This window comes from Berghia stephanieae, chromosome 3 (genome assembly GCF_034508935.2).
Source record: "Berghia stephanieae isolate SIO BIC M18660-M18661 chromosome 3, UCSD_Bste_1.3, whole genome shotgun sequence".
Taxonomy (NCBI): domain Eukaryota; kingdom Metazoa; phylum Mollusca; class Gastropoda; order Nudibranchia; family Aeolidiidae; genus Berghia; species Berghia stephanieae.
This window is the reverse complement of record NC_088362.1, coordinates 10,742,935-10,759,389: the sequence shown is the minus strand read 5'-3', so window position 1 is coordinate 10,759,389 and position 16,455 is coordinate 10,742,935. Positions and strand designations below refer to the sequence as shown.

General features: G+C 36.5%; 1 protein-coding gene across 1 annotated transcript; it reads right to left on the bottom strand.

Annotated features, from left to right (window-relative positions):
• Window positions 1-4,785: 4,785 nt before the first annotated feature.
• Window positions 4,786-12,680, bottom strand: LOC144967140 (stefin-C-like). The gene is made up of 3 exons (XM_078904008.1): window positions 12,463-12,680; window positions 6,700-6,801; window positions 4,786-5,184 (listed from the first exon to the last, which is right to left on the bottom strand). The coding sequence occupies exons 1-3, from the start codon at window positions 12,529-12,531 to the stop codon at window positions 5,056-5,058; spliced, it is 300 nt and encodes a 99-aa protein (XP_078760134.1). The 5' UTR covers window positions 12,532-12,680; the 3' UTR covers window positions 4,786-5,055.
• Window positions 12,681-16,455: the final 3,775 nt, after the last annotated feature.

Genomic DNA, 16,455 nt, shown 5'->3' with positions numbered 1-16,455 from the left:
CCCACCCAGATAGAGGTCTGCAAATACTACTATTTCCCCGTTACATAAAATTGTGATAATAATAAACAGCAATTATTAACGGTCGTATAGTTGTCTAAGACAAATAAAATCAATAATGATTAAGAAAAAAATAATGTTAGTCTGTTTTATAAGTATTAATGTATGTATATACAGAATTTTGTTTATGACATCATTGAGCACTTAACCCTCTCCTTACCGACTATTTTCAGTATTTTCCCAAAATGGCAGGCCAACCTAGCAGAAAAATTGTTCTGTTCAAACTCAAACAATCTTTCTACAAAACAATTTTATGTTCTTATTAATCAAACAAAGATTATTTTTTTAAAAATGTTGTGATGTACAAAATAAATCTGAATAAGAAAAAATGTATCTAAATTGTGTCGTAACAAACGTGACGATTTTGCTGTAGGTGGTAAGGAGAGGCATAGACATAGCCACAGTATTTTTTTTATTTTTGAGAAGAGCTCATCTTGTGGAAGCCGAGATTCTTAGCCAGTCTAGCCGTCTCTTGTCTTTAATTATTTTTATTATAATTATACATTTTTTTTGGTGTGCCGAGCTGATGCAATGATGTCAGGCTGGAATTGAACTTTACATTCCAACATACGAAGGGATTGAAAAATTTGGTTTGATATTTGGTTTTTATATGATAAATATATATATGACGTCAGATTCCTCCGTGTTAAACTTCCTTGGCCTGTTGTTGTGGGTCTGCCCTTGAATTTGTTATGTCCGCTTGGTGTAAAGAATAGCGTCATCGCCTTATTTGCTCAAACATTTCTACCTCTCCTTAAAATATGTCCGAATAATCTCCATCTTGTGTCCAAAATGTGAATCGATAGCGGTGTTTCCGTGTTCGTTACATTTTATATACAGCCATCTGTTACTTATTGTCGGGTGAAGCAAGCCTCGAGGTGCTAGCGTGTCGGATGTCCCACACTTTATTCGGGAAATTGGTGGCATTTTACACGAATAAGTGTGGGCATTTCCTGCATCAGAATCTGAAACGCCCACAATTCTCCGTCTTACGTTCGTTACCGGCCAAATCCATCGTCATGCGGGCTCCTAACTGTACTTATCTCTTGTCCTTCCGACTTTACCGGTTATCCATCGTCTATTCTTCAAAATGCACACGAGGATCATTACCACCACCACCACCACCACCACCACCACCACTACTACTACTACTACTACTACTACTACTACTACTACTACTACTACTACTACTACTACCACCACTACCACTACCACTACTTGCCGCGTTTATTGACAAAAATGTCCAGCCAGGTCAATCACGTTATAAGACCAATGTATCGTGAAATCCGATTTTTTTTTGTGTGTGTTTAAAATCAGATACCTTATCTTAAAAACTAAATGTAGAAATACGTTTATGTGTTAGGCACGTTCTGATTTTTATTTTTGTTTTCCTTTATTTTAAAAAATTGGATCCATAGTGTGCGCAACAATCCATCGCTTATTGCGCACTCTATATCTCGGCAGATTACGTCAAGTTTTTTTTGTAATTTTTTTTTTGCTGATTCATTGAAGGCGATCAACAGAATGCGCAACAAAGATAGTTTCTGTCTTCTATGGATTCACAAAAAAAAAGCGCTGAGCGATCTACCAATCCACAGAATGCGTAACTATCTGTTGGGCATTCTGTGCTGCAGGTCCCATCTGTACTTTAAAAATTTCAATTAATACCTAAATGTCAACGTCAAGCGATTACTACACTATTAAATGGAATAAAAGGAATAAAAGCACTATAATAGTAATAGGTGGTATATATATATATAATATATATATATATATATATATATATATATATATATATATATACATACGTGTGTATACGTATCACCATCATCATCATCACCATAATCATCATTATGATCATTATGATCATCATCATCTCACAATAAATGTCAGGCAGAATAGTTCCGGAAATATATAGGGCAAATTAAACGATCTCAAGACTTTCTGCATTTGTCGCTGTCGGCGTCGTTGGTACAGACGTACGATGTCTCATTATTTTGCATCGAGCAGCTTGGTTCAGCGGCATTGTCTTCGCTTCGTACCCTGGAGGTGCCATGTTCGTCACTCATTGTCGAACGGCGTAACATCGAGCAAGTCACATTGCCCCGATTCATTTTGTAACGATGCAATATGCAGGTTATGGACAAAACCAAATTAACCTTCTCCCTCAGGATTCAACATTTGTGACGTCACTTCTCTCGTAATGACGCATAGTAACTTAGTATCTGGTTTTAAACTACCGGAATAACGGAGGACGACTTATCAAATCTTTCTCCGAAAAGCATAAAAGTGTACCCAGAGGAGAATAACATAAATATTATCATGTTTTGACTTTTATACATTCTGATCACGTGACATGTGAAAAGGTTCTAGCCAGCACGAAGAATAAAAAAGATCGACTTTCTTTGTTTAGAACAATGCTGTTCTTTTTCTTCTTCTTCTTCGTTCCCGTCACGTCACATGGTCAGTCCGGTCTGGTGAATGAAGCCCACAGTGGTCCTGAGGTCGTCCTCACTGCCGTACAGCTTCTTTGAGTATGGGGTTGGGTCAGGCCAGAAGTTCCTTCTCAACTGGTTGTACCTTGGACATTCCATTAGGACATTATGTCCATTTTCATTTTCAAGTCCGCAGTCACATTGTCCAGAGGCACCTGCTATGGACATCCTCCACATATGTTCCTTTAACTGGTTGTGTCCAGTTCTCAGTCTGAAGATGATGACCTGCTCCTTTCTGTCGAGCACCTTGATTGGGTCATTCATGTTGTATTCTGGGTGCTTCTCTCTCCATCTCCGAGACTGGATAAATTTGGCCATTTTGTTAATTTCTCCTGTTGAGTACATTGGGGAGGGTTGCTGCATGTGACTGCCTGCCTTTGCCAGTTGGTCAGCGATCTGATTTCCAAGTATCCCACAGTGTCCTGGAATCCACTGCAGTACAATGTTGGTAAACTTGCTTAGCTTCATGAGGTCTTCCACAATGCTGTTCGTTTCTGGGCGGACGTGACATCAGACTATTGAATCCTATTCAGACAAGAACAGGAAGCCAATAGAAAGGGACGTCATAATAAAGCGGAATGGCCTTGACCATTCTATTATTGTAGACAATTATTTTAAAATCAAACCAAAGCAGTGGCTTTGTAGTCTTATTCTGTGACACTTGTCTATAGAACAATATCCTGCAATTGAGTCCCGCTCTGAGGGATGCAAAGTTGATCCTCTGGGAAAAAAAATGGCTCTTTACTCACATTATCTCATTATACTCAAGTGTAAAATGAGTATTTGGCCATTAACAACATTGTCTCTTGCCTAAAAAAAATGTAATAGTCCACTTCGGATAATCGCAACATATTGGGATAATCGAAAATGTTGCAATTAACCGAAGTTCAGTTTCCTGTCCACTATTTCAACATTTTACACATTTATTGTAAACTCAAACCAGTAAATGTTATTCTTAGTCCACCACATGCAGAGCAATTTGAAACAAAAACCATATGGCAGCCCTGTGTAGATTTGTCAACGAAAAGCAGCTATGAAGCAAGCCAATATCTTATTCAGACTGGACGAAGTTTCACTCTTTTTTTTTCTCAACATTTGTCAGAGTTCAAGAGATTAGCTGTGATGAGAGACAGGTAAACTCTCACCAAACTCGTTGGTCACAATGCAGTTGTTAATCCTAAAACAAAGGATATCGCTCAGTCTCTCTTTATAACTCATTTATAACCTGTTGTCAAGATTATGACCAGCCCCCACCGTCTTGTATTTAATTGGCACCGATGACGTCACAAACCCATACTGCAGAGCCCCGCCCTCTTTCGACACACTACTGTAGCATTAAATCCCGCTCACTCTTGATTCTTCAACCTGTCACGATTTCATCAATGATGAAATTTAATCATGATATATTGTTTGATTTCTTGAATTTACCACTTTTTAAAAACCGAAGTTTGTTGCAATTAACCAGTGACTTTTATATAGAATTATTTCTATTTCTTATGAAAATATGCGATTAACCGAAAGTTGCGATTAACCGAGTTGTAATTATCCGGAGTGGACTGTAATATCACCTTGTAGACGTCATGTCTCATCCTACGTGTTAAACGTTGCTGTTTGGTGGGGAAACCATGTAAACCGCTTTGAGCATGTTTAGTCGATCTTGCGCTAGATAAATGCCGGACCACACGATTGTTGTTACGGTCTTCATAACTTTCTTTTTATTCTCTTCTTAATTCACGGCAGTCTACAGACTTGAGCATAGTCGTGCTGATTATCATCATCACCGCCCCCATGACTACAACCGCCAACTTTAAGTCATCACAAGAACCATTTCAGCTGAGCAGAACTATTGTTGTCACGATATATCACTAAAATATGTGTTCATTATAAGCAGAACAAGTCCACCACACAAACACATACACCAAAATAAAAAAAAAAAAAATAAATCCAAACAACCCCTCCCCCCCTCCAATACCACAAAAAAGAAAACAAGAAAAAAAAAACAAGAAAAAAAAAAAAGAAAAAAAAAAGGAAAAAAAAAAGGAAAAAAAAACAAGAAAAAAAAACAAGAAAAAAACAAAAAAAAACAAAACAAACAAAACAAAAGCAACAAAGAAAAAACAAAATCAATAGCAAAACAAAACAAACATACTAAAGCTAAAGAACCCCCCCCCCCCCCCGAAAAAAAAGAACAAAACAAACCAACAATAAAAAAAAACACAAATACCATAAAAAGTGGAATTTTTTACAATACCATACACATGAGTGTTCTTTATTCAAATACGTACGATATCAAATATTAAAAAAAAAAGATATTTAATCCCTAGAGCCTCAATCACACAAAAAGACTCAAATTCAAACTCATATTTTTGCATAAAGAACAACAATAACAAAAACAACAACATCAATATCAGCAACACACGCACACACCACGCATACACGCGCGCACGTATGTATGCTCACATTATTGCACAAGAAAACTCATTGAGAAGCGACGCTACATTAATTAAAAATATTCCAATGGGTCCTCCTTGGTTTTGTTGTCTAAAACCGACACCAGTTCTGGAGCCTCGTTTTCGTGGGGCAGGGCACAGAATACACGTATATGGATGTAGTTATCATTGCCCACGGCGACCTGCGAGGTGAGAGAAAATTGAAATCTGAAATGATGGGATACTTTCTAATTTCTAAGCAAAAAAAAAACAAAACAAAACAAAATTAAAAAAATACAAAATAAAAAAACAAACAAAAAAACAAAACAACAACCCCCCCCAAAAAAACAAAAAAAAAAAAATAAAACACGCCCCCTCCAAAACAAATAAAAAATAAATCAAACAAACAAAACAACAACAACAATATAAAATAAAAACAAAAAAAAACAAAAAAAAACAACAACTCAACCCCCCCCCCCCCCCTCAAAAAAAAAAAAGAAAGAAAAAAAGTAAAACCAAACATAGAAAAAAAAAAAAAGAAGATAATTTGAAAACATAAAAGGAGAGCACAATCTTGAGCTTTTATATAGCGCGATATCTACTAAATATGCTCAAAGTGCCTTACGATATGTTCCAAGCAAGTAACAACATTTAACATGTAGGCGACATGCAAGGCGCTATTACAATTTAAGAAGAGAGACAGAGCCAACATATATTACGGACAGATACTCATTTTGCACCCAAGTGTCGTGAATAAAGAGCCTTTACCAAGAACTCAATTTTGCGCTGCCGACATCGAGATTTGAACCAGATACCCACAGGTCCGAGGCTGGGTATCATGCTACAATACAGCATATAAAAATTGGCAATAAATTGGAAATGATTATAGTGGGTTATAGTTATAATGCCAAGGTCCATTTCACAGTGGAATTTACATACGAAACACATTTCTGAATTTTTTTGTTGCTGCTAATGTTTAAAATAATATAGAGGGTAAATGTGATTCATGCATATATCAAGACTTTCCTATGGATGTTTCAATAGTCGATGCATCTTCATCCTCCTAATCCTCCTCCGCATCATCATCATCATCATCATCACCATCATCATAATCGTCGTCGTCATCATCATCATCATCATCATCATCATCATCACCATCATCATAATCGTCGTCGTCATCATCATCATCACCATCATCATTTCATAATAATAATAATAATAATAATAATAATAATAATAATAATAATAATAATAATAATAATAATTATCATCATCATCATCATCGTCTTCATCATCATCATCATCATCATAATCCCCGCCATCACCAACATACTCATGACAATTTCCACTATTTGTACCTCCTCGTCTAACATTGCTATAGTACGGCCTACATCTAGACTAGAAAATCAAGTTTCACAACAAGATCGCAATCATCACCCCCCCCCCCCTTCCCCAAGTGTCAATATTACTTGTAACCCACCATACCAGAACGGTTGTATATTGGAATGATCAAGAAGAACAAAAGTCAGTTAAAATTTAAAATGACTGGAATAAGGAAGTTTGGGTTCATTGAAGTGAAAGAAACAAATCTCAGTATCCTCAATGACTGCATTCGTTTTTGACTCAAACCTTGTAAATTAAGCTTAAAAATAAATTGTAAGAATTAGACACATCCAGATATAACGTTTTCAAACGATGGGTCACAATTTAAAACGTACCTTGACAAAGTAATTGATTCCAGCGACCACTTGAGTTCTGTAAGAAACAGCTTTGAATTCGCTGAACTCTTTGCCACATTTCTCCTCAGCATCCCCCTTCAGCTGAAAATAAAGAGATAACATCATTCATGTAAAGAAAAACGTTCTTAGTATTCAATAAAATAAAATAAATAAAATAAAAGTCTCTTTATTCATCCCCAAGGGGAAATTTGCCTTTAGGGTCCATTCCAAGGGAAGACTGGAATAACCCAGGCGTCATCCGCAGAGCAGCGCCGCAAAGTGAGCTAGGGCGAGGTGTCTTGCTCAAGGCCACACAACGCTGCGGCGGGTGATTGAACTCGGTACCTTTCGGGTAAGAAGCAAAGACCGTACCACTGAGCTACGCTGCCCCTGAGTGGCATTGAAAGTAGCGCATTCCAAAGATACTAACTATGGCGGAAAAATACTTAAATGATGAGAACAGTCTGTAAACTCAGAAAAAGAAAAAAAATAATCAGACGAACAGAACAAGCACACAGATACAACGGATACAAACAAAAACAAAAAATAAATCAACAAGAAAAACAAAACGAAATAAGATCCTTCAGGTTTCCGTAGACAATCACGCATTATGGAAGAATTCGTCATAGCACGTTAACTCACTCAACCCTACCGTAGTTTACCCGGGTTACTTTAACCCCATGCCTATTTATTACATTTTTCTGAGACAAATTATAGAGGAAGTATCAAAGCTAATGTTTTTAGATTTTACGTGTTAATGATAGTTGAATAATAGAGCCTTTATATAGCGCAATATCCACGAAACGTTCTCAAAGCGCTTTACAAGGGGTCCCTGGCCAACGGCAACACGTAACATTTACAACGGGACATGACGCCTGTTAGGCGATATTACAAATTTTTTTTTGGGACAAAGACAACGCTGTTAACGGCCAGGTACTCGTTTTACACATGAGTACGGTGAGAGAATGTGAGTAAAGAGCCTTCTCCAAGGACTCAACTATGCGCCGAGCGCGAGGCTCGAACCCAGGACCTTCCGATCCGAAAGCGAGTGTCATACCACTTGACCACATAGCCGCAAAAATCTCTAGGATTGAGTGAGTTAACGTATTATTCATTCCTGCACCCTGATTCCTACCTTAATTTGTTCTGTAGTTCTCCTAGGCGGTGACTGACCTTTCGGAGGTAGGACAATGGCCTTTCAAGCAGCTTATATATATAACAGGAAGAAACCGAAATGGACCCGAAACATAGCCAGCGGCGTGGCGTATTGACGGCATATGGTGGTGCCATGATTAGAAAAAAAATTCTAATACAGTGAACACGGTTAAGAGGAGAGAGCACGACATATTAAAAACTGTCTTTTATGGAAGGGTGGGGGAGGGTCGATGGTTTCTACGAGTGGACAAAACTCACAAAAACAAATAATTCATGAAAACAACAAGCCACAACACTGAGATACAAGTCCCGTATGAAAAGGTCTTTGTAATTATTCTTTGTCCACCATTTAAAGGATTGGATTTGGTAGATAATGCAATCAATATGTTATAAATGTAAATCAAAAGAGAAAAAAAAAAAACCTATGACAGAAATTACTTACTTTTAGTACTTGTAAAAAAAATCTGCACGGCGATGTTTCATCTCTGCAAATCTTTATATAACGTGTTTATTGAAATCTGGAATGGCATCTTTTTTCAGCTTTGTGAATTGACAGAATCATTAATGAATTTAACCGCTCCTGTTTCATTGAATTTCGCAACAAAAAAATTTCACTCTTTTAAGGTGCTAAAACAACGTTCAGGAGGTTAAGAAATACGATGGAAGTGGTTAAGGTCACTATAGCCTATAGATGTCCATGATTTGTCAGTGTTTGTTGTATCTGTAAAAAGTAGACAATAAAAACAAAAGACTAAACTAACTGTGAGCCATTCATGCCTGTCATACCATGTCACTGAAAAAGAGCGTTTTCGAGATTTCCACACCTGTGTTAATTCAAAATCAGTTGGTTGGTGAGGAACTAGTCTTTTTATTTCTAATTTGTCATCTAGTGTCAATATCCCAAACGGTCGGTGAAGTAAAGAGTCAACTTGATTCATTGCAATTCATTGTTTAACAAAACAAAACTTCAAAGTATATCTCAAATAATGGAAATCAGTGGAATACGATTAATGACACTGGCGGTCGGTCAATAGAGCGAAGTTGTTTTGTGCCGCCCTATATTTTCCGTAGATTAGCATGTCAACCAAACAAAAAACTTCAATTTTAAAATTTTGATAAAATTAAAAATTTAGCACATACTGCTTTTTGTTTTGAATTTAATATTTGATGACTCGTGCGTCGCTCCGCGAAGGTGGCGTCAACTCGGCACGTTTCATCTTTCCCCCGTTGCCTGCGCGGGGTGACAATGAGCGGAGGGTGTGGTGTGGTGGGGAAGTTTTTTTTTGTTTATATGAGCCAGTATTCGTTTGGCCGTCCTGTCCTTATCCTATACTCTGCTGTACCTTGAAGAAAGTTAGTTACCACTCCCCAATCTCCCTCCCCAACCAACTATTGTCTTTCACTGCTAAAATAATTAGGCCAAGACGGCCAATCTAGCGATGCACGCCCTGAGGTCCTACTTGGGATAAATTAAAACAATAGTTTTATTACTGAAAGAAGAGGCTTTGCTTCACTTAGATATACGGATGAAGAGAATGGCAATAAATATATATTTTATCATTGTTGGTTTTGCTTAAATATATATTAAATATCAAAAAGAACAGTAAACAAAGTATGCACCGAGAAGAGCCCCATGGTACTATAAATAAAAATCCCTGACCCCACGGAGTCCTTCATCCCCGCACACTCCCAACGATCCCCCCTCAACTTGTATTGTGTGCGTTGTCTAATAATAGTATAATTATAAAGATGTCGCTGATTGTGTGTGAGTTAAGAAGTGCTTTGCGTTTGGAATTAAATGTGGATTTTTACATTCAATTATTCTAAAGTTGTGTGTCATACCGTTAGTATTCAGAGAAAATGTATTATCGCTGTTGTCATTGTTTATGAAACCTACCTGTTTTTATCTTGAATCATTTTATTTTAAAAAGTTATTTCTGTAATTTGTAACCAATCATGAATCATGTTGATTTTTTAATTGAAAATCGATTCCGACACTTATCCACTCAAGAGAAAATAGTGGTGAAAGATTTAGGTCCACACAAACCAGTGAATTTTAACTTAGTTTCTAACACACCGAGGAGACAGCGCCGATTTAATAATGGTTATTTTTAAAATGTTGAATGGCTTACTGCCAGTGAAAGCCGTAAAACGCTTCATTGTTTTTATTGCTTGATTTTTGGTGATGTATGCTATAACGGACAACAGGAGGATTCAGTGATATTGCGCACATCTCTCAGGCACTGAAGAAACATTCTGAATGAAATAGCCATGTCACAGATGCTGTTAAATATAAACTTTTCAACGTTGTAGATATATGAAATCAGTTGGAAACAGGACATGCTGCGTCTGTGAGTCGTTATAATGAACAGATGAAAGTTAACAGACAAGTTTTGTCCAAGATAATTGATGCTCTTTTGTGAGTACGTCTCGTTAATATTCTAACACACACACACACACACACACATACACGCACACACAAATACACGCACATATGCAAACAATGCAATACCCCCCTCCACACACACACACATACACACACACACACACATACAAAGTAGGTCAAATTAAGTTAAATTAACTAGACCAATAAAATTTGATTCTGTATTTCGGATTTGTGCCGCCTTAAATACAATGTGACCAACCGCCCCCGATTAATGATTGCACAAATAAAAGGTAGATTCAGATCTTAAAGCATCACAAAGAAAAAATCACTCCACTTAAGTACTTAAAAATCTAAAAACACACCAAAAGTATAACTGTTGACAGTCTTCGCTTTCTTTCTCTGACTGACACAAACACACACACACAAACACACACACACACACACAGAGAGAAATAAACACTCATACACACGTAACCATCAACTCGGCACTACAAGCAAGAAAAATGTTGGTAAATTCGTCCACAATGCTTCGTTGCAAAGAATTACTTTATTCAATAATCGTGAAAAAGAGGTGGGGGGTTTGATATGTCATATTTTAAAGTTTTATGATGTTTTTCTTTGCTGCTTACAAATAAACTTGACAATGATCAGTATTTTTGACAGTTAATGTAATATTTTGGATGGCCGAAGTTACCCTAATTTGGCGCATCCCCCCAGTCTAAGCGACCCGCCTAGCCCCCAGTCCAACGGTGGAGCTCTCAGATCCTGGCACAAGTCGAGGGGTTTTCCGCTATTTGAAGATAGTATAATTTGACCTAGTTTCTCGCTCAATCAGCTGTCGCGATACTAATGGATATAGCATTAACGGGAGCCTGGATTGCTTTGCACCACGGTGTTGACTCACTACTTCGCACAGTGATGTCACCAACACACGAGTCGGCGCAGTGCGTGACTCGGAATCTTGAATAGAGTGGAGACTAAAAAGGCAGTATGTTGTTGGCGAGTTGGCGAAAGACAGTGGAGTTAAAATCTGTTTTATTTTTAATTAAATTATGCTGTAAATGATTTTTTAAAAGATTGGTGCGGTGCCTGGCACCATTCGATCCAATGGCCCCACGCCACTGAACATAGCACTGACCCAGAAGGTTCCCGCGTACTATATACCATGTACTATAAGAATTATGTAAACATTGGTTGTTGCAAAGGTAGAACGCTGTTACACAAGATTAGACATATTATTATTATTATTATTATTATTATTATTATTATTATTATTATTATTATTATTATTATTATTATTATTATTATTACACAGGTCCTATACCCCCCCCCCTCTTCCTCCCCTAAAAGAGAAAACCTGCACCAGATAATAAGAATTAATATGAAAAAAAATGTTTACAATTTTGTATTCGAAAGAGAAAGAAAGACGGAAAGAGAGAGAGAGAGAGAGAGAGAGAGAGAGAGAGAGAGAGAGAGAGAGAGAGAGAGAGAGAGAGAGAGAGAGAATAGTTGTAGTTGCAGTTAGGGCCAAAAACAAAAACAAATCAAAGCGTGAAAGACAATCTTGCCCGACAAATTAAATCGTCAAGGCTAAATCGGAAGGTTAATCATAATATTTCATAATAAATTTAAGTTTCTTTTCCAATAAGTCAGGTATAGATAGTAAGCGCTTGACGAAGAAGCTCAGAGCATTGCCATCCGGAAGTATAACGATATGTGTAACCATAAACGTTTATAGTTTGGTTAATACAGTTTAGTAAGAATTACTCAAAAAACGCGGATGCCAAAATTCAATAACAAAGACCCGAGTGACATACGATCTATACATTGGAAGGACTTCCGTAGTTTCACAACACGACTAAAGAGGTTTTCAAAAAAAAAAAAAAATATATCGGGTTGGGTAAATTCCTTGGCGCAACCATAACTAAAGATACTATAACCTGATGAAACATACTGTTTGCCATGACTTGCAATATCGAAACTGATGGGAAATGGTAAGTAATAATGGAGTTGGCAGGAGTCGTAATCGTGGTTTGAAATTAGAAAAATCCCACCACTATAAAAATTAAACTTATCTTTAACAGTCTATAATATTTATTGTATATTGAAACTTATTGAAAGTCCAATATGGCTAAAAGATAAAGTAATATTATAATAAAACTTCTGTGAAACTAAACGAAGTCCTCCTCCACAAATCAAGCTAAATAAAATGGATTACTTACCTTTTCAATGAGTGCTTGTACATTCTCATCAGCATCTTTGACTTCCGTAGCTCCTCCAGGCATTGACATTGTTGATTGTAGTAATAGGAATGGAATAGCACAGAAAAATCAAACAAAACGAACCGTTAAAATAAAGGTACACGACGAAGTAATCTCGACCAGACAGACTGCCGACTGTTCTGTTTCACTACGGCAACTCCTTTTCCTAATTTATCGGTGGCACGAGGTCCGCTTTGACTTCGCTATCAGTATTCAATGATTAAGAAAAATGTGATATTATTTCACGTGATTGTTAGTCATGATTAGTGACTTATTATCAGCAGCCCCCCCCCCCTCCAAAAAAAAAGACATACCGAATTATATAGATAGTATGCAGATGACGTCACTCAGGCCTTTGTTATTGTTTTTGCCATCCGCGTTTATGAGTAATGCTCACTGAACTGTATTAACCTGACTATAAACGTTCATGGATACACACAGTTTTGTGTGTTGGTCCGTTATACCCCCTTAGCCAATACTATCTATAGATAGTATGCAGATGACGTCACTCAAGCCTTTGTTATTGTTTTTGCCATCCGCGTTTGTGAGTTGTTCTCACTAAACTGTATTAACCAGACTATAAAAGTTCATGTTTACACAGAGTTTGTGTGTTGGTCCGTTATACTTCCGGATGGCAATGTTGTGAACTCCTTGGTCAAGCGCATTCTATCTATAGATAGTTTGCAGATGACGTCACTCAAGCCTTTGTTATTGTTTTTGCCATCCGCGTTTGTGAGTTGTTCTCACTAAACTGTATTAACCAGACTATAAAAGTTCATGTTTACACAGAGTTTGTGTGTTGGTCCGTTATACTTCCGGATGGCAATGTTGTGAACTCCTTGGCCAAGCGCATTCTATCTATAGTTTGCAGATGACGTCACTCAAGCCTTTGTTATTGTTTTTGCCATCCGCGTTTGTGAGTTGTTCTCACTAAACTGTATTAACCAGACTATAAAAGTTCATGTTTACACAGAGTTTGTGTGTTGGTCCGTTATACTTCCGGATGGCAATGTTGTGAACTCCTTGGCCAAGGGCATACTATCTATATCGGCAGAGCTTTCGTTTCACACATAAAAGGGAGCGAAATCGATTCCAGCTGAAGTCGATATTTTTATTTGTGTCTACCCAGCAGTGATTGGCTAGCTGGGTCTATTATAGCTGGAGGAAAGCACTTTGCTATCAGTTGCACAGTGTATGAATCCAGTCCTCCTGTGGACTGTTTTCACACTTCCAATGAGATTGGAACCAGTATTTTGACATCACATTATTGTTCCCTTATTGCATGAACACACCTGACTACACGATATGTATAATCTAGTCATTCTATACCATTTTAATTTTAGTATCATCTATATTTTTTTGACAATCAGAGAGGTGAGCAGTTCTAACTGTATTCAACCGGACAACATGACGTTTTAGTATTTTATTACTATAGATAGTATGCGCTTGGCTAAGAAGCTCACAACATTGCCATCCGGAAGTCTAACGGACCAACACACAAAACGGTGTGTATCCATGAACGTTTATAGTCTGGTTAATACAGTTCAGTGAAAATTACTCATCAATGCGGATGGCAAAAAAAACAAAAAACAAAAAAAAAAAAAAAAAAAAACAAAAAAACAACAAAGAAAAAACAATAACAAAGACCCGAGTGACGTCAACTTCGTTATATCTATCATCTGGTTAATCGTAGTCATCGTTAACTTATAATCTGACACTGATCAAAAAATGACGTCAAAATGCCAGTCCTTGGCACAAAAAGAAAACAAATCGTGAGATGTATTCAATAGTTCAACCAATAGGACCACTTGTTTCCATGAGCACTACTAACGACTACTCACGAGGCGATGCAAAAACCAAATAATGACGTCAAAATGCCAGTCTTTTTGGATTTCAGTGTCAGGCTATAGATAGTATGCGCTTGGCTAATAATCTCACAACATTGTCATCCGGAAGTATAACGGACCAACACACAAAACTATGTGTAACTTGAACGTTTATAGTCAGGTTAATACAGTTTCGTGAGAATTACTCATAAACGCGGATGGCAAAAAGGAAAAACAAAGACCTGAGTGACGTCAACTGCATACTATCTATAACTTAACGATGGCTACGAGTTAACCCTATTTTCATACTAAAATAGAAAGTCCTATTTCCTGATTTGGGGTCCATTTGGCCCCCCTGACTTGCAAAAAGAAAAATACTAGAAAGTCCTATTTCCTGATTTGGGGTCCATTTGGCCCCCCTGACTTGCAAAAAGAAAAATACTAGAAAGTCCTATTTTCTTATTTGGGGGCCATTTGACCCCCATGATTTTACTATGGAAAATTCAGTTAAAATAATATTTTCTCATTAAATGTATGGGGTTAAAACATGTTGTTGTTTTTGTTGTGACATCATGCATCTATTTATTTAGTGACATAGTCATGTCAATATGATCCACAACTTACTGGTAGATGGCATCTACAATCATTGACTAAGTTAATTTTGTTTCCTGTTTGCTGTCCAATATGATGAGCGCCAGTTTCAGTTACCTACTTTTTCATCAACTCTAATCAAGAAACATCCAAGTAAGTACTAACTCTTTACTTTTTTTTTTCATTAGAAATGTGACGAATGAAGATGATTCTTATACTTATCCTATGTAATAAAAATGAATTGATAGTAGATCTATCATTAATTTTCTGATTGTAGTACTAGCGAGAATGAATCGCCAAATATGAAATGATGAAACAATACTGGATAAATGAAAGTGTTAATATTCAATTTAATGTTTCTTACAATACTTGCCTTACTTTCGTGTCTTGCTTATCTTTTCTCATTGTGTGTACCCTACCTTAACATAACATATAACATATGGTGTAGGGCGACATAGGATAAAATCCTTTGAATTGATTGAAAGATTACAATAATGATACACGTGGTAAAGATAGTATAACAACTTAAATGCACTCATGTATGTGTGATGTACAAACATATATCTTTAACCTTGACATGCAAAGCACACACACACACACACACACACACACACACACATACACTCATACATCCAAACATATAGAAGATGGCCATAATAAGGTAACAATGCATGATATTTGCATACAAGATTGAAAGGCATGTCAACAGCAGTGCATACAAGCATCATTCGTCATATATAAATCCTTCCCACATATTCGTTTGTAACTTCTTATATGAAAAATGATTTATTTTCTAGTACCGTTTTTCAATATCTAGGTGAACTAAATTGATAGCTTGAAGGACTACGTTATGTCTCAGCCATAGTGTCATGAATTTGCTAACTAAATGGTTTGTATGTTGTTTTTTTTTAAATCAGCCATCCGTTGTGTGGTCTAAATTATGCTGCACTGGGCCTAATAAAAATTATTATTATTATTATTATTATTATTATTATATTATTATTATTATTATTATTATTATTATTATTATTATTATTATTATTATATTATTATTATTATTATTATTATTATTATTTATTATATTATTATTATTATTATTATTATTATTATTATTATTATATATTATTATTATTATTATTATTGAAAATTGTGAAATGAAATGAAAGAAAGAGCTTCCTTTGTTGAAATCTTTTTTTTTTCTCTAGGCTAGGGCTATTGGTCAGTACTGACCAATATGTGCCAGCGCCTGAGTACTAAATAAGAGGTACCACCGGCAATTGATCAGTACTGTCGAACACAGGGCCTGTTCGTCAGTGCTGACAAAGACCTTTTCGAACTTATTCGTCACTACTGGATTATTTCATTAGTAATAAAATTATATAAAAATCCCAGGCCAACTTATCCGATGACTGTTTGTTACACTTAGACAACTTTGATTTAAGTTTAACGTGTGGGGCAACGGAATGACTCTCGTTGTTTTATGCCGCCATAAGATTCTTGTTATTTTATGTTGTCCATTCTATTTATGTATTAGTTT